Raw genomic sequence first — 17,947 nt, 5'->3', positions numbered from 1 at the left:
AGAGAGAGAATGGTGAGACAAAGAAAGGGAGGAACACTCGAAGGAACAGCACAGATTTTGCTGTGAGCCATTTGGCTGCCCCACAGGCTGACTGTTCTGTAGAGCACAACCCAAACCCTAACCCCACCCTCACATTTCAGTCAGTAAAACCCTGCTACACCCTCCTATTTCACAGTCATTACACCTCATTAATGCATCTCAAATGGCAACATTGCCTAAAGGAAAGAAACAAATGGATATATGCAATTCCATTCTTGTTTGCAGTACAAAATGGTCCCCCCCGGCTGGGCTATGAGAGCAGACTCCGGTTCATCTCCGGTCGAAGCCTGCAGCTGCTTCTCTCCTCTCCGCTCGGCAGGAGCGGTGACTCACCACTTTCCATGTGAGCGCCTGGTTCCAGAAAGAGGAGCCCTCCTCCAGGCTGAAGAGGGTACCCCCGATGGGAGCCCCGAAAGCTGCAGCCACACCCGCTGCGGCTCCCGCTGAAACAAAGTCCCTTTTGTCCCTGAGGAAGAGAGCACAGAAAATACACACACATACACACACAAACACACACACACACACACACACACACACACACACACACACACACACACACACATTTATTTTAAACATGGGGTGGTAGAGAGATAACCAGACGCAGGAGTATTATGCAGCACTGAGGCACTCAATGGAATGAGAGGGCTGGTTGGTATTTTTGCATCCTACAAATCCTAAAAAAACGTTTTCTGTGTAGTATGTGTAGTAACGGTGTAATCAACTGGCTGCCTCTCCAGGACCAGGGCTGGCCACCGCTACATTAATCAACATGTCAGGGCCTGTCTGCCTGTTTCTACACCAGTGGCCTTAGTATTCTGCATTTAAGTGGCTGTCCTAGAAAAATTTCCCATGGGTGATAAATAAAGTTCATTTTATCTTTTACAGTTTCTCTGCCTCTCCACGGAATGCTCCAGTGCATCTTTTCGCTTTTCAGCAACGTTCACTGTTTGCTGGCAGCGGGAGGTACCCATGAACTGTGAATTATTTTCACAAATGTATGTGTTGCAATATACTCCTGTTTAAACAGCACTATGTGTACACAGGCTGTTCATTAAGCCAGAGGCTGTGCTCACCGGTCACTGCGGAAATAGGGGAAGTCGAAGCGGATTCTCTTAAAGGTAATGCTCTGGAACTAGAAAGAGAAAGGGTGTTAAGGAATTTAAGGCTAATAACTGGAACACAACAACACAGAAAACATATGCGTTTCCTATCTCAACCTAAATTATGTCTAATGTTACTTTAAAAAAATGTAATATTAAATGAATGGTAAATATCGCATACCAGTGTAAAATACTGACAGTTCTGTCTGCGTATCAATGGATCATTGACATGTCACTCTTAACTGTGTGACTGAACCGAAAGTCTGTGTACCTGAGGGAGGCCGGCTCCCACAATGGCTCCGCTATGGATCATAGGCCCCTCCTTCCCCACGAACAGACCTGGGATACGAAGGACAAGTCAACCCAGTCAGAGCATGGGCCTGCACTATGTACCATGCTAACTGCAATGACCAGCACTGTGGCCCATGCTAAGAGCAATGCCCAGTACTATGGACTACGCTAACTGCAATGCAATGCCCAGCACTATATACCATGCTAACTGCAATGCTCAGCACTATGGACCATGCTAAGTGCAATGTTCAGCACTATGGACCATGCAGTCAATTCACAACCGATATAACACGAGACTCCTACTGTCTCTATAAATATCAGTAATGATATCCCCCCTGAGACAGCTCACTTAACCATCCCTCTGTTTTCTGTTGGTTACTAAGGACCCCACTGCAGTAAGCACATTCTGCACTTTGGCGGTGCGCGCTTCCTGCAGCCCGGCTGTCAGCACAGCAGAGTGCAGAGATGCACGCTCAGAGCGGCGAGGCTGAGGGACGCAGCACGCAGCGCGCTTCCGCCCGACGCCCCCCCGGCCGTACCTCCGGCCACGGCGAACAGCACTCCGACGGCCTTGCACAGGAAGGTGCGCAGCCGCACGATTCCCGGGATCTTCACCCCGTTCAGGTAGCTCTTGATTTCGGGAATTCCCGATCCTCCTGCTACAGGCTAGACAGAGGAGACGGGCAGAAGGCACCGGTCAACGACCGGTCAGACGCACACTGCTGCAGTCCACGAAAATACAACTCAACCAAGAGCCGGTCAGAATTTACATGATCATATCTACACTTCATCGCACGAGATTTAGCCAAGTGTCGCATGACAAAAACAACGTATTTTCAACTGGAAAAAAGAGTGTCGCACAGTCCGATGGAACACTGAAAGTCACTGTCATGGATACATTTTTTTTTTGCTCCACTTCCTTATTCTGGGTTTGAATGGTGTTGATATACAGGAAGGAGATATGAGGAAAAACAGTATTGACAGATGTAGTTTATTAAGTCATTGAACCGGATTGCCGACATTCAAAGATAGCTGAAATGCCTGTCTTCATCCAAAATGTCACACATCTGCATAACTAAGCTGAAACATATTTGTCTTTCCCTCGTTTGGTTTATGTAAATGACGGAACACCATCTTCTTTTCTGTTCATGTTGTTTTTTTTAACAATTGTAGATTTCAAATTTCTTCCTCCTGTATTTCTTAAAATTTTTTACCAAAACAAAATGTTTTCACAAATGTAAACATCAGCGGTTTGCCATCTCGTTACCACAGAGACAGCAGAACCTTCCCCGCAGGCATTTTTGTCAAACGACATTCGTGTAAAAAGTCATGAGACAAAAGTACAAATCAGGCTAAACAGGACTGCATGCCGTTTGGCTGGTATTACATTTCGCTCATCTTACCTCGATGAGAACTAAAACACTGGCGATGAAGACGAAGGTCATGTTGAAGGCGAGAAGCTCGAGCAGCGACAGAGCAAGGCAACCCTTCTCAGTGCACTCTGTCACAGCTAGCAGACAGGGGTCAAGGGAAAAGGTATGACCAGGAGAAAGAATGTGCCGCTAAAGGGGTTACATCATTCACCTGCTCGGAGGATGCCATTATCTCCCCACACCCATCAGGACTTGAACCTGCAACTCCATTAGTTCAGGCACATAACAATGCCACATTACCACCTGTGTCAATTTCAGCAGACAGAAAAAAAAAAACGTAAATGCCTATTAAACCAACTTTCTACCAACCAACAATACATCACAGTGTGTGCTTTTGTAAACATTGGAAGGATACATTTTTCCACCACCTTAAACTTCAGTTGAGTGAAGAGTCGGACAAAAAAATCCACGAAAAGACCAACCTATAAAGACAACCATCTGATCAAGGCAAAGAACACTCATTTAGCTCAACGAGCCCAGTAAAGCCTCTCATTTGTACAACTGTCAGTTTGGCAGAGTGAGCGAAAGATAAACGGTTATGGTAAAGACAGCTAATCCAGTTTTAACTTTTGACTGTAATTTGGAAAGGTGTAATGTAATGTAAATGATAATGATTCCTAGATATTTGTAGGATGCAATTACTTCAAGATCTATTCCATCACAACTTTTTTTATTGGTTGTGGTACAGAGGTGAGGCTGTTCTTTCCAAACCACATGACTTTAATTTTGGAGCTGTTAAGCGTGAGGTGTAAATTGGTAAATGCTTTTTGAGTAAGAAGGAAACTATCCTGGAGAGACTTTAGAACATAATCTGAGGAGGAACCAACTGAGTAAAGAACGGTACCATTGGCACACATGTGGACGTAGGAGGCTTGGCCTCTGAGAATGTGTTATAATATTTTTATGTAAATAGAGAAGAGAAAGGGACCTAAAATCAAGCCTTCCAAATTGGGATTTCTGAACTGGGGGAAAACGATGGTCTACTCTAGATAGTGACCGTAAAGCCATAACAGGCTGCTTAAAATGCAACTGCAGTGAAAATGCTCATTAGAATGCTACATAAAAGATAGCATCACTCAGCACTGTTCATGGATCAGGCCTTCTGACAAATGGCTATAATATAATGCAATGTGGTTTATCACTCGTTAATGGTCGACACTAAAAGAGGCAGTATTTTTACATAATCATCTGACTGGATGCCAAATGGATGGAAGAAATGGGAAGTAACCTCACTTAAGGCCTTGCGTGTACATCTATTCAACCCACCTCCAAAACTCCCTTTTTTATCCATTATAAAAAAGATTTTGTTTAGTTCATTTCTGTCATTTTTTAATTGTACCCTGTGAGAAGTGCTGTGTATCTGACATTTAAAAAACTGACTGTTTACAAACTGAAAATACACATTGCTGTACTTAATCGATAAAAATATATACACTGCATTTTTGTAACTAATAAAACTACTTACCAAACCAATAGTTACTCCTATGGCAAAAACAAGCATCCACTTTACAGCTTCGTATTTTTTGGCTTTCTAATTTGGGAAGAGGTAACAGAAATAAAATGGATTAAAATGTGAAAACAACTATTTTTATTCTTGTTAATTAAGTCTTATTAATTTGTAAGTGACCATACATAGTGGGGGGCTTCAGTGGAGAAGGACAAAAGTTGGGTTAAAGCAGGACAAATACTATGACTGATGGCAAAATATATTAATCCTATATTTCATGTAGGATATACACATTCATAAAATATTGTAATTATTATTATTATTATTATTATTACAAGCAAAAAATAACTATCTATTAAATAGTGCACTTCAAAATATACACAATGTACCAAAAATGTAACCTCAGGAATCTATGAAAACAGTGCCTCAGTTTACAACAAGACCATTAACAGTCTTCTAACAAGTGGCGAAAAATCCAGAGTGAACCATGACTGTTCAAAGGTGGATGGTACTCAAGCAAAAAAACTGCACAGTGGACGACTCAGGAACTTTTTGTACATGGAAACACACTCAGGCATTACCTTATTATTCATTCCCTCCAGAACCTCAACATATGGATCATTGATGCACCTATCGTAGTCCAGGCTCTGCGACAACAAGAATCCAATTAATCGTTTCATGGCAAACTCTAGTCATTGCAAATGAATGGGACACAATGATAACAATTACTGGTTTACAAAATCATTTTAAGTGAGTGGAACAGCCTAAATTTCTAACTCTCAGTTAAACAGCATGTTAGTAGTTCCATTGACACATTCTAACTCTACTCTAGTTTATTCCCTCACCTCATAATCTTTCCTTGGCAGAATTTCATCTTCCTCGTCATGGGTTTCTCCTAGAATTGCCTGATATGAAAACAAATGGATGTAAGATGGTCTCCTTCCAACAAATTGTAAGGATACATAATAACTAACGATCATGATTCAGATAGCCTACAGAATACAAATCAATTATTCATTACAACATTATTAAAATGGCAGTAACACAAAACATAACGACACCATACAGAATTCCACAATTTCATCAGTTGTTTTAATCAATCAATAAATGTAGTGGTAACCTCATTAGAAAGTACAGGCTGGACTGGGAAATACGCCCCGTGATCTGAGTCGCACTGGCACGAGGTAGCGGGGATACACACTCAGACCTGATCTAGAAATTAAAATATGGTTGTCCAGGATACTGGACCCATGAGGAACTTTAATTAAGTCTCAATCCGACTATAAAAAACATTTTGCCAGCATACAAGATAACAGGAATAATCAATGGTTAATTGGTTAACTGCAGTAATTGACCAAATTTCTCTCCGATGCTAATAGCTAACTAATGTTACAGCCACCAGAAAGAACAGCACTAGCTTGGTAGCGAGCTTCATTGATCAGCGAAAACAAAGCAAATCGCCCGTGCCAGCTGTCTAGCTTCCTCGCTACCCTTTCTTTTGTCAAGCTTCACCTCCTAAAGTAATATAATTTGCGTTTTATTAGTAAATTAGCACAAGCTACTCTGTTGATGCTGTTATGCATTGTGACAGCTGACTGTATCCGAACACTATAACAGTGTACCTCAGTAAGCATACTGGAAAATGCTGCTAGAAGTAGTTAAACTAGTTAAACTAGCTCACTGGACAGCAATCCGAATCAGCGTCAACGCTAGCAAATAGCTAAAATAGTAGTAAAATAGCTTAAAATAAACATTATACTATTTACCTGTATTTACACGCTATATTTCTCGGAAAGATGAATATCCGGTTAGACAATATGCGGCTAAAAACATTTCAGTTTTGCACGTGCGTTGGTTCAAGTATTTACACTTAGATTAGCTCATGCTTGCATGCAAGCAATAAAAATTAGCTAGTTTGCTAGCTAGCTACCAAGGGAGGGTGCAGCTATCTTGGTTTCTGAGCCTTGTGACCAAGTGGCTAGATAAAGCATTTTAACAGCTCCGTACGTCTGCACAGACAGGAGCTTAAGCGAGATCAATATATAGAAAAAGAAAGTCGTTCGTCCATCATACCAATTCCTCGGGTGTCCTGGTCTCCCCCTCCCTGCAGCAGCACTGACAGCACAGACAGCTCCCACAGCACGCCATCTTCAGTGCCTCACTGCCTCATCGACTGTCCGGCACACAAGACAACACTCCTGTCATGTGACGCACAACGCTGTCACGTGCTGAAGCTGCAGCTACAGGCTAAGAAGAAAGGCCATATGGCGCTGAACAAGAACGGTTTGAATAAGGTTACGCCGGTACAAAATACAAATACGTATACACAATGGAACAAAATGTGAGTATCATTTCGGATGTAGTTTTCTGCATTGTTTCAATTCCACGCAACTGTTTTTCCCACAAAAATCATTGTAAATATTTGTCGTCATAACTTACGATAAAACTTTTGGGACAGTTAGCTATCATACAATGGAATGAAAACCAGCATTGCTTTTTTGGAAGCGAGCTGTTGTGCTGCATAAACCAAGCCAGCTCCAACAAGTTAACACCATAGGCTACTGTAGCAAATGTATTCATGGTACGTCAAAAATACCACTCGTTTTAGAAGAACTTGCAAGCTGTGGAAAAGGTCGCATCCCTCTCTTTACGCCAAACAGCGTTAAAGCGTTACACATAATTCGTGTAATTTTTCAATAAAATGTTGATTTAGTAGCTAGCCAGATCGTTAATCCGAACTGTTAATACGATTTTTAATGCACCAATTTCAAAACCGTACCTATTGTTGTCTACTCCGGGGCGCTAGGTGTAATAATTGGTGGGTAGTATACTATGTGAAGAAAAACTTTTCAACGCACAAAAATGCCAAGTTACTCACACATACAAAGCACTGTCTATAAATCACTAAGACTTAAAAATCTAGACTGATATCTAGTACGTCTATAAGTCACTAAGACTTAAAAATCTAGACTGATATCTAGTACTGATATAAAAATTCGGCCAAGTTACAAGAAACAATATTGGCTATCTTAGCTCACACAAAGTAAACATGCTGTATTCCAAAGCAATGCTGCTTCCCAGTGTTTTCTAAATAGTTTCAAGTAACCTGGCCCTGTGTTTTTTCATATTACCATCTGAACACATTGTGGTCATTTAAAGTTTTAAGTGTCACCTTATAAGTTCCCACGGGGATTATAAGTTGCAAAAGCAATAGTTTTAAAGTAACAGCCAATTATTCGTTAAAAATTAAGCTTGCATAGCAAAATAGAGATTTGCCTGAGCATTAGGTGGGATTCGATCCTGCGCCTCGAAGGTCCCATATGCAACAAGCTATTTTGCGTGTGTATGTGATGTTTTGATTGGCTTGTGTAGCTAAATGTCCAATTGGAAGACGTATTGTTTGTGGGCCTGGAGCATTTGTAACAATGTAATGGGCAGGAAAAAGAAGACAGAAAAAATGCAAAATCCCCTAATTTTTGGGGCTTTATTCTGTGGATGTGTGAAGGTATTACATTACAGGCATTTGGCAGACGCTCTTATCCAGAGCGACGTACAACAAAGGTGTTTGTGAATTATGTTTGTTGACATGAGGTCAGAAGGTACAGAAATTTATGTTTTTAAGGGCTGAGAGTCTGTGGTCATTGTGGTTATTTCTGTATGAAATCCTGGAAAGTACCAGACTCTTTGTACTGTATCTGTGTGGGACATGCCGTCCCTATAGTCAGCACTGTTGGGCCAGAATTTGTGCAGATCTGAGTTGCTAGCTATCTGGGTATATACCATAGCACTAAATGCCAGTTTAACAATTCTATGCTTGCCTTATAAACTGAATGATGTTGTAAACTTGCCTTGAGTGTTTCAGTTTGTTTACAAGGTACACCTGACTACACGCTAAGGTTGCTAGCTAATATCGGTCAATGGTGTTTCCCATTATGCATTAGCCTGCTAATGCTAACTTTGTGAAAGCTGCTTAGTTATCAATAACTGTTAGCCGACTTCATTGATTTCTGGCTTTGTGTGTTGCGCACTGGAGAAAACGTTACCTGATATGAAATGGGCATTGCAGACACAAAAACTATGAATGATATCATCAGTCCAGTCTGTTCTTGTAATGGCTTGCAGCCACATGTCTGCACTTAGCTTAAATGGGGGTACTTGACAGTGACATTCAGTAAAAATTAAGGCCCTATTTCTTTGTTATATGAACTTTGATTGGCAACAGCACAACGAGACATTTTAGCCAACTCTCTCCTTATTAGTGTATCGATACTTGTGTTCTGTCACCACAGTGCATGCTCAACTTTCCTGACTTAAACGTGACATACACTCCAAAATGGTCTATTAATTTGTTGATAGTGGCTTGTGGATAGTGGATAGTGGTAATGTTTGTGCTCTTGGGTTGATTTGTAGTATGTTTGTGTATATCAGCCCCTCAAGCTGTATACCAGCATGATGCATATAGGACACAACGTGACCAATAATAATAAAAAAAAGTCCTTATGGAAAAAACCTCTGCATATATAGATAGTCGACATGATTAGTACCAAAGGAGACCAAAGCAGAAACAATAGAACCGTATTTAAAAGCATGTCAGCATAAATTTAATATGATTCTTATTCAATTATCTGAAATGTTTCTTCTGAAAATTGCAATTTGAAAATTATAATATTACCAAGGGGATCCTCTCACCTACTTTTGTTTACAAAATCAGTGGCCTTCTCAGACTTTGTTTTTGGTGGTACTACCACATAATTACCACATGAGGTCAATAGAAACACACCGATGAAATCCATTCAGGTACTAAAATGTGCCCAAAAGTATTTGCTACACAGTATATGAAAAACAATAAATTGAATAAATATATACAATGAATAGAAATCGGGTACACAATTAAGAATTAATCACAATTAATTAAACAATGAACAGGCCACTTATTGTTGCATCTCATAGATAACATTACTGTTGCTTACATTTCTCACCATTTTCCATTCTGCATAGGGAAAAAACATGGTACCCTATTGAAGGTGCTTAGGCTCCACTGTAAAATTTAATAGGATGGTCGGTGTCGCTGACCATACGCGCACAGAGTCAAACGACAGGACAGCTAGTTCGTTCGACGTTGATCTACTACAGGCTTGATCTGGCTATCCCGTCAATGTGATTCGGTTCAGGTATGATGAGTTGTGCAGAATCCTCTACTTTATATTGTACATTCGATGGCCGTTTAACACAGTACAGCTGCCAGTTCTACATAGCAACACTAGCTACACGTATCACAGCTTCGGGCTTTCGCTGCTTCGCTGCTCCGCTGGCGCCGCGGACAGGTAGGCTACTGCTGCTGCGTTGTCTGTGGTAGGATTGTCTCTGAGGCTGTAATAGATATATAGATATATATAGAATGTATATAGCTGTATTCTTTTTGTGTCGTGTGGCTCTTTTTGTTTGTGCTCTGTATATTGTGTCTTTCGTGTAGCCCATATTAAAAAAGTTTTTTTTTTTTTTTAATGAAAATGTGTCAGTTGGACAGTATGCATCGTTTGTTCAAGACAAATTTCCTTCGAGACAATAAAGTTTATCTTATCTTGCATTCCAGCACTGCATAACATTCAGCAGTAGCCTATGCTACATAACAGTCATTCCTGACCGTTATGTACCTTAGTTTTTTCACTTTTTTAAAATGCGATGTTAAAAATAAATAAATAAATAAATTTAAAAAAAAAATAATAATAATAAAAAAAAATATATATATATATGATGTTTTGACCTTGGACTGTTACGGCTCTTTTTCCAATATTATGAAAACACCAAAGGTCCGGCAATGTTCGTCGGTCACCGTTATTTACGGTACCTTTTTAATCTTTTCCCAACCGCGACTTCGCTGCGTTTTCTTTAACGCCTCCTGCTTATAAAATGTCACGTGATTGCTTGTAGCCTACATGCCTTTGGAGGAAGGCGCATTTCATTCCGTTTGCTTAGCCAAAACCATCAGTGTCGCTACTTATAAGCGGCTTGTCGCTACGACTGATCATAACGGATGTGCGACTGTTGCGAGGAAAGATCATTGCAGTCGCAGGTAGGCAGGCTGTGACCGAATCCCGGGAGCAGCAGAAGTAGTACGCTTTCAAGGTATGCTGGTGTTTTTAACTCACTAACATTTCATTTATCATGCAAGCATGCTGCCATTTTTACTAGCTTTCGAGCTGTGATTCTTTGCATGAATGAACACAATTAGCAAATAATTGCATGGCCGACTGTATTGTTCTCGTTCGGGTTGCTGCTGATAACTGCACCGCGATATGACCTGTGTAGTGGCATTTTTGCGAACTGTTAGATGGGTAACATGGCAATATACAGCTTGCTTATCTATATGAGGCATCAATTGTAAAGCGCTTTGGATAAAAGCGCTATATAAATGCAGTCCATTTACCATATGATTCTCATGAGAACTCCTTTTAGTCAGCGGTGGGTAAATCCATTCCTGCAGGACTGGAGTGGATGCAGGTTTTCAGCTGACATTTCGGCTATCATTCATTAAGAAACGTAGCTTAATATCAATTGCTAAATGATTCGACTGATTAAATGATTAAGAACAGCAGTTGGCACGAAATCCATGGACGGGTACGGCCCTCCTTGCCTACTCTTAACTAATCGAACATTGCTGAACGTGTTCTAATACGTGCATTAACTGCATTGTTTAAAACCGAAAAAGGTATTTCAGAAAGTAATGCGTTAGGTAGCTAACGGTTATATATTGCGACATTATTAAATATCGGGATATCTTGCGGCTATTGTAGGCTCTGCATTTTCTAATCTAAATACATTTGTTTGTATTGTCAACTTATTCTACGGAATCTGCAGAACTACTGTAACATGCATGGTTGAAGTTGTTGTGACAATATCCTCTTTTCCACATGTTAATTTTAATGACAATGGATTACCTATTGCTGGTGTGTCATGGCCCGGACCATTGCATTGTCATTAATTGCTACCTGGAACGTTGGTGATTTGTGCATCGAGGTCTTTTCTTTGTGCACTGATTGCAAGTCACTCAGGATGAGGACGTCAGCTTAATGCCTCAAACGTAAATGGTACCTAAGGCATGCTGCTGACAAGATTAAAGACGGCAGTAAATTCTTGGCATCCTCGGTTGAGATGGCAATGCATTTAAAATAGATTAATTCAAAGTGTAGAATTCTGTCTAGGGAATACACTACATGCTATGCTATCCCACAGCAACCAGCCAGCTGGCCTTTAATGTCATGTCCTGTTTCGTACTTTGTCAGGGTGTACGAATCTTAGTAAAAACTCAACTCGCGCACCAATACAGTTGCCCCGCTGTCAGCTATTTGAGATTCACTAAACCGTGTGGTATATCTCAGCAGCTCGTCAACTGTTAGGCTACCTTTTTTCAGCCGACATAGCTACAGCCTACATTGTTCTCTCGTTTCATGGCCATCTGATGCTCCCATATTGATTTATCTTCTATCTCTTAAAAGTGAAGTGTTGGCCAATTTCGAGATCGACACTTATTGATTTTGGGAAAACGCTACAGTGTTGGCTAGAAGTGAAGTGAACACTAGCCTATATGAAATGGAACAAACCATCACAAACGCTGCTGGATTATGTGAATATTACGAAACGGAATTATGCACCCGTTATACAGTGCACATAATGCACTGCGTACTGTGTCATGTCCAGGTCTCACCAGTATTGCACCAGTATTAACTGTCCTCTCACATTTACAAAGTTTCATTTTTGTCTGGAAATGTGTTTAAATAATAAATACTTAATGATTAAGCATTCTCTAGTCCGTGCCCCTAAACTGACCCTCTGACTACAAATTTGAGAGATTGAATATTCCTTTTTTTTTTTGTGCGTGGAAGTACTGGATGCATTACATAAAAAAGATTAAATTCAAGTCTTTCCTCTTTTTGAAAGCAGCCCACATAATTAGTCTGATTTTTTATTTTTTATTTTTTTAATTTTTTTTTTTAAACAATGTATATGTGAGTCTAACTGACCTCTCGTTGGGCAGGCAAAGGTGACCTCTGACACCATGGTGAATCACGTGCAGCGCGTGGATGGATACTGGCAGGCCGCCAAGAGCGACTCGAGCGGCGGGAGCAACAGCGGGGGCGAGAGCTCGAAGGAGAGCTCGCGGTGCTCCACGCCCGTGCTCGACGCCGACCGCAAGGACAGGCTGCGCGACAAAATGAGGCGCAGGACGGAGTCCGGGGACCGCTGGTTCTCCCTGGAGTTCTTCCCTCCTCGAACCGCCAGCGGCGCCGTCAACCTCATCTCCAGGTCAGGCTTTACCGCCGGGCCTGGTGCGGGTTTAGTAAGGCCCGCACGCGGTCGGGTATCTTAGTAACGCTGTTACTTTGGATGCCATTTCTGTTGCGTCTTTCCCCGGATCTCTGTTCTTGCAAGTATTAGCCATACTGGTTTCACTATGTAGGCTACGTGGTATACAAAATGTCAGTTGCCTAACTGTTGATATTTTCCTCACTGCCTTGTCCATGGTACATTATTTTAGCAAAATTAATATTCGCAGTCACTGTACCTGCCTTACCTTAAGCTTATAAAATGCAGGTCATGTAATGAGCAATATGCACTGCTACAGTGTACTTGGACATAAGTAGGATGGCTGCCTGTTGCCTGCAATAAAGTTTGAAAATGATCAGTTCATTTTTTTTGTCCCTGAAAGGGCTGTTATACAATAAACCTAAAGAACAAAAATGCTACAATAACTTGAAACCCTAAAACTGCTATTTTTGGGACGGTTTTCATACTGTGAAAATATCATACTGTTGCATCCCTAGTGCTTATCTCTACATTATCGCTGAATGGTACTGCCTTGTTAAAATGACCACATTGTATCCCGTGTCACACATGGATCTCTCTTCTCGTGGATTGGATTTCTACAGCTGCTTCCATGGGTCTCAAAGCTCTTCATTGCTAACTGCCAGGGTGTCTCACTCAGTGCCAATGTGCATTCACATGGGTGAATCCCTGTGGCTATTGCCAGAATACCCATCTCACATGAGGGATTTATTTAAATCTGGGGTAAAGGTACAGTAGGATAGACAGGGACAGATTGTGAGTTTGGACAGGGCTCTGCTGTTGGACGAATCGTGGTGTTTCGCGCTAAACAAGAAAACGAAGCCAAAAAAAACCAAGCGAATAGATTTATGCGAGGCGTGTTTTGACGTACCGCGGGTTCTCCCCCGTCTCGTTTCGTAGGTTTGATCGCATGGGATTGGGTGGACCGCTTTTCATCGACATCACCTGGCACCCGGCGGGGGATCCCGGATCCGACAAGGAGACGTCGTCCATGATGATCGCCAGCACGGCCGTCAACTACTGCGGCCTGGAGAGCGTCCTGCACCTGACCTGCTGCAACCAGACCAAGGCGAAGATCACCGAACACCTGAACAAAGCCAAGCATCTGGGCCTGAAGAACATCATGGCTCTCAGAGGAGGTACGGGCATCGCTCAGCTGGCTCTCTACAGACAGCGTGTTCACCGATAGCTCTTCAGGTCGCCCGGGCCTTCTAAAGGAGCACAGGAGTGGATCTGAGCTTGTGTAGGACAGTCTTCCTGGGCTGCAGCTGACATTTTGTTTCTGTGTGTGTTTTTTGAGTGTGTATGTGCTCGCCCCCGACCACTAGATCCCATGGAAGACCGATGGGAGCAAGAGGAAGGAGGTTTCAACTATGCCACGGAGTTGGTCAAACACATGCGCTGCGAGTTTGACGACTACTTTGACATCTGCGTTGCCGGTAAGCGTCCGGGAGCGTCTGCCTAGGTCACAAAGTGTTTGTTCTTCTGGTGCGAGTGTAAAATGCAGTGCTGGATGACCCATCTCTTGGTTTGATGTGTATGGGCTGTGTTTCCTCCCCCTCTCGTGATGGTAAAGGGTACCCCACGGGCCACCCGGAGGCTGAGAGCTACGCAGACGACCTGAGGCACCTGAAAGAGAAGGTGGACGCCGGGGCCGACTTCATCGTCACCCAGCTCTTCTTTCGGGCGGAGACCTTCTTCACGTTCCTCAAGGACTGCAGGGCCATTGGCATCACCTGCCCCATCCTGCCTGGAATCTTCCCCATCCAGGTACCTGGAACAAAACTGCACATTGTTCACATTAGGGGGGAAGTTGGGGTAATCATTAAACCTGCAGTAAGTTTTTGTACTCTAAACTGAGCATTCCTTCAAGAATCCAAGTGATACATGCGTGGATATTTTATGTTATATTTATTTTTTCCATCTCACGTCCAGCTGAAGAATTAATTAGCATTGGAGCAGAACAGTAGTAGGTCAGTTTGTGATGTTTTGTGTATTTCCCACACCATTCATTTTGGGTGTTTTCAGGGTTACCAGTCCCTGCGACAGTTAGTGAAGCTGTCCAAGCTGGAAGTGCCAGAGGAGATCAAGCAGGTTATCGAGCCCATCAAGGACAATGACGCCGCCATCCGGAACTATGGCATCCACCAGGCAGTGGGCATGTGCAAAGTGCTCCTGGACAGCGGGGAGGTCCCAGGCCTACACTTGTACACGCTCAACAGAGAGGTGGCCACTATCGAGGTTCTGAAGCAGCTGGGCCTTTGGATTGAGGACCCCAGGTCTGTGTTCATAATTTAAAAATTTAAAAGATTTGGTACTCGGTTGTACTTGTCACATGCAAACAAAACAAGGAAAAACTCCATAAATGTCACAAGGGAAACTTTTCAGAAGTTTCGCCTGATTTTTAAAACTGATCTTCTCTCTTTGAAGGCGACCGCTCCCCTGGGCCATCAGCGCCAATCCAAAACGCTTAGTGGAGGACGTCCGGCCAATCTTCTGGGCCTCAAGACCCAAAAGCTATATCTACAGAACTCAAGACTGGGATGAGTTCCCCAATGGGAGATGGTGTGTTTCATGTTCTGTTTTTTACCGTACAGTTGAGCTTGTTGCCCATTTTCACGTTGAATGTATGAAATCAGTATAATTGTCTTATTCACTGTACATTTTAGAATCATCAGTATGTTGGAATTACGTCAGTGCTGAGAACTAGTATGCGCACATGTAAGCAATATAATTGGACAACGCAAGGGGTAAAGTCCACTGTGAGGAGCATATAAGAGGCTGTGTCCAATCAGATCTTCCTCACTCTCAACCGTCAGGGGAAACTCGTCCTCTCCTGCCTTCGGCGAGCTGAACGATTACTACCTGTTCTACCTGAAGAGCAAGTCGTCCAAAGACGACCTGCTTAAGATGTGGGGAGAGGAGCTCATGAGTGAGGAAAGCGTCTTCGAGGTGTTCACCAGCTACATCATGGCCCAGCCCAACCGTGGTGGACACAAGGTTAGGCAACATCACGCACTTGACTTACCAGAGCTTAGCAGACTTACCAAGAGCGCCCCGTCTAATATGTAACAGAGGCTAAATCTAAGCCTTCACTCCGGCCTTTCTCACTGGCTCTTTCATACCAGGACTCTTTATTGTGATTGGTTATAAACGGCTGTTACTTTGAAGGTGATTTGCTTGCCGTGGAACGACGACCCGTTGGCCCCGGAGACCAACTTGCTGAAGGACGAGCTGGAGAAGGTGAACCGGCGCGGCATCCTGACCATCAACTCCCAGCCCAACATCAACGGCAAGCCCTCCTCGGACCCCATCGTGGGCTGGGGCCCCCCGGGGGGTTACGTCTTCCAGAAGGTGAGGGCGCGCGACGTGGCTCGTTACCGATTTACTACCACAAGTTCACCACAAAATGTTTTAGTCAGTGAAGTCAGCATAATTTGGGAAGCTACTTTCAGGATACTGGGTAGTGTGACCTTGGGGTTATGAGTCATCTTGTACTTCTAAAAACTTTTTTCCCTTATTTTTGCATTTTGAGGTTTATTAACTGTTGGCCAGTCAGGCAAATAATCTCCGTATTTGGTGAAAATGGACCCCAGGTTTGTAATGGAAGAAAGGAAAGTTTAGTTACACAGTCACTGCGGGAACACAAACATGTTAGGAAGTGTTGAATGGATGCAAGGTTTTAGCAATGGCCCTGGAGGGTAAGACTTCGGGCCCTGTCTGATTGCTTTGGACACTTCATTGTTACAAGATCTCTGAACAGCCAGACCTCAAGCATTTGTCTGATACACAAGCACAGACGTCACACGATGTTTTCATGCGTGCTTAAAAACAACTTCCTTGTATAATCAACAGGCTTATCTGGAGTTTTTCACGTCGAGTGAAAACGTCACTGCACTCCTGAAAGTACTGAGGAGATACGAGCCCCGTGTGAACTACCACATCGTCAACGTCAAGGTAAAACCGTCTTCACGCACCACGGCCTCCAAATGAAAAGTGTGTGCTGATGGAGGCAGTGAGCTGTGAAATGGAGACTTTGTGAATGAATTAAAAAATGTCTCACCAGGGCGAGAACATCACCAATGCCCACGACATGCAGCCCAACGCTGTGACCTGGGGCATATTCCCTGGCCGGGAGATTGTACAGCCCACGGTGGTGGATCCAGTCAGCTTCTTGTACTGGAAGGTAAGGTTGTTATGGTCATCTTTTTTGTGCATCATTTGAATGTGTTGTTCATTCTCCATTTTAAAAGGGGCACATGCACGTGGCATTACTGTGTAACAGTAGCAATGACGGCTGCTGCAAGAGAAACCACTTACAGGCCTTCTTCAGTTCAGACAATCCCTCAAATTTCAGTACATTATTTATATTAGCAGGTCCCCTTATTCGGGGTAACTTAAAATTTACACGCAAAATAATTATCCATTTATATGGCTGGATATTTAGATTTAATGATTTAGGTACCTTGTCAGCTTAAGTTTCCAGAAGCCGATTTAATGCTTCGATTGTTAGTTAAAAATGTAAAAGGTCCAAAGCCGTGGAGAACAGGTGGTTTTATGGGAGCCTGTTGATGGTTGGCAGGACGAAGCCTTCGCCCTGTGGATCGAGCAGTGGGCCAAGCTGTATGAGGAAGAGTCCCCGTCCCGGATGATCATCCAGTACATCCACGACAACTACTACCTCGTCAACCTGGTGGACAATGACTTTCCCCTGGACAGCTGTCTATGGCAGGTCATAGACGACATGTTTGAGCTGCTGGACTCGCCCTCGGAAAATCTGGAATAAAACCCCACCCGTCCTAGCCCCCATTTCACACGCCACCACGCCTTTGGCACGCACCCACCTGCCCGCCCGCCCGCCCCCCCGCCTGCCAGTGCTGCTATGAGGACCTTGGATCTTCCATTTCAAACACTAATAAAGAATGAAGCGGTGCTACGCAAGTTATACTTACAAATCCCTCAGCTTTTACGTAGCGTGTTCTTCGGTACTTCTTTAGTAAATTTTTTACAGCAACTTTTGGTATGTGGAATGATCAAATGACATAAACTGTAAACATGGCGGATGTGTGTCACTCACGAGACTGATTTATATACATAGACTGTGCCCCCTTTGGATGCGTGCACTGAATGTTTAACAGTATTTATATATCAGTGAAATTTCAGTGAAAGTGCTGTTGAGTGTTTGACGGACACGTTCTGTTGATTGTGGTGTTTTTATACTTGTGAAATGTCATTTTATACTGATTGTGTTGAATGTTTTGTAATTACATTAAATTTATGGCTCTACACACCTA

General features: G+C 42.9%; 2 protein-coding genes across 5 annotated transcripts in view; one reads left to right on the top strand and one right to left on the bottom strand.

The window, feature by feature from the left end:
- Window positions 1-6,548, bottom strand: part of clcn6 (chloride channel 6) — a 19,889-nt gene extending 13,341 nt beyond the window's left edge. For both annotated transcript variants that reach the window (XR_004761446.1, XM_035381692.1), the window contains exons 1-10: window positions 6,384-6,548; window positions 5,156-5,215; window positions 4,892-4,957; window positions 4,329-4,394; window positions 3,219-3,285; window positions 2,834-2,940; window positions 1,970-2,096; window positions 1,411-1,478; window positions 1,113-1,171; window positions 373-505 (exon numbers count right to left, since the gene is read on the bottom strand). Coding sequence is in view for 1 of the 2 variants with exons in the window: in XM_035381692.1 (XP_035237583.1) it covers window positions 373-505; window positions 1,113-1,171; window positions 1,411-1,478; window positions 1,970-2,096; window positions 2,834-2,940; window positions 3,219-3,285; window positions 4,329-4,394; window positions 4,892-4,957; window positions 5,156-5,215; window positions 6,384-6,458 (828 nt within the window). In the remaining variant the exon portion in view is untranslated. The remainder of the gene's footprint in view (window positions 1-372; window positions 506-1,112; window positions 1,172-1,410; window positions 1,479-1,969; window positions 2,097-2,833; window positions 2,941-3,218; window positions 3,286-4,328; window positions 4,395-4,891; window positions 4,958-5,155; window positions 5,216-6,383) is intronic.
- Window positions 6,518-17,947, top strand: mthfr (methylenetetrahydrofolate reductase (NAD(P)H)). 3 transcript variants are annotated; one of them, XM_035381695.1, is made up of 12 exons: window positions 6,518-6,651; window positions 12,346-12,614; window positions 13,554-13,792; window positions 13,982-14,092; window positions 14,230-14,423; window positions 14,682-14,932; window positions 15,084-15,218; window positions 15,473-15,653; window positions 15,825-16,007; window positions 16,509-16,610; window positions 16,720-16,839; window positions 17,236-17,947. In XM_035381695.1, exons 1-12 carry the CDS (start codon window positions 6,640-6,642, stop codon window positions 17,437-17,439), a joined length of 2,001 nt encoding a protein of 666 aa, XP_035237586.1. In that variant the 5' UTR covers window positions 6,518-6,639; the 3' UTR covers window positions 17,440-17,947. The 3 variants fall into 3 exon arrangements, with proteins under 3 accessions (XP_035237586.1, XP_035237587.1, XP_035237584.1); XM_035381696.1 differs by lacking the exon at window positions 6,518-6,651 and adding an exon at window positions 10,243-10,436; XM_035381693.1 differs by lacking the exon at window positions 6,518-6,651 and adding an exon at window positions 10,245-10,383.

Source organism: Anguilla anguilla, chromosome 11 (genome assembly GCF_013347855.1).
Source record: "Anguilla anguilla isolate fAngAng1 chromosome 11, fAngAng1.pri, whole genome shotgun sequence".
Taxonomy (NCBI): domain Eukaryota; kingdom Metazoa; phylum Chordata; class Actinopteri; order Anguilliformes; family Anguillidae; genus Anguilla; species Anguilla anguilla.
The sequence above is the reverse complement of the archived record's forward strand: the minus strand, read 5'-3'. Positions and strand labels throughout refer to the sequence as shown.

What these genes read in the sequence shown, in the direction of transcription:
- mthfr (XM_035381693.1), top strand. Translation starts at nt 10,345, where the DNA reads ATGTGCGACTGTTGCGAGGAAAGATCATTGCAGTCGCAG. An exon ending in AAAGATCATTGCAGTCGCAG is followed by an intron (nt 10,384 to 12,345) that starts GTAGGCAGGCTG and finishes CTCGTTGGGCAG; the next exon opens with GCAAAGGTGACCTCTGACAC. An exon ending in CTTTGACATCTGCGTTGCCG is followed by an intron (nt 14,093 to 14,229) that starts GTAAGCGTCCGG and finishes GTGATGGTAAAG; the next exon opens with GGTACCCCACGGGCCACCCG.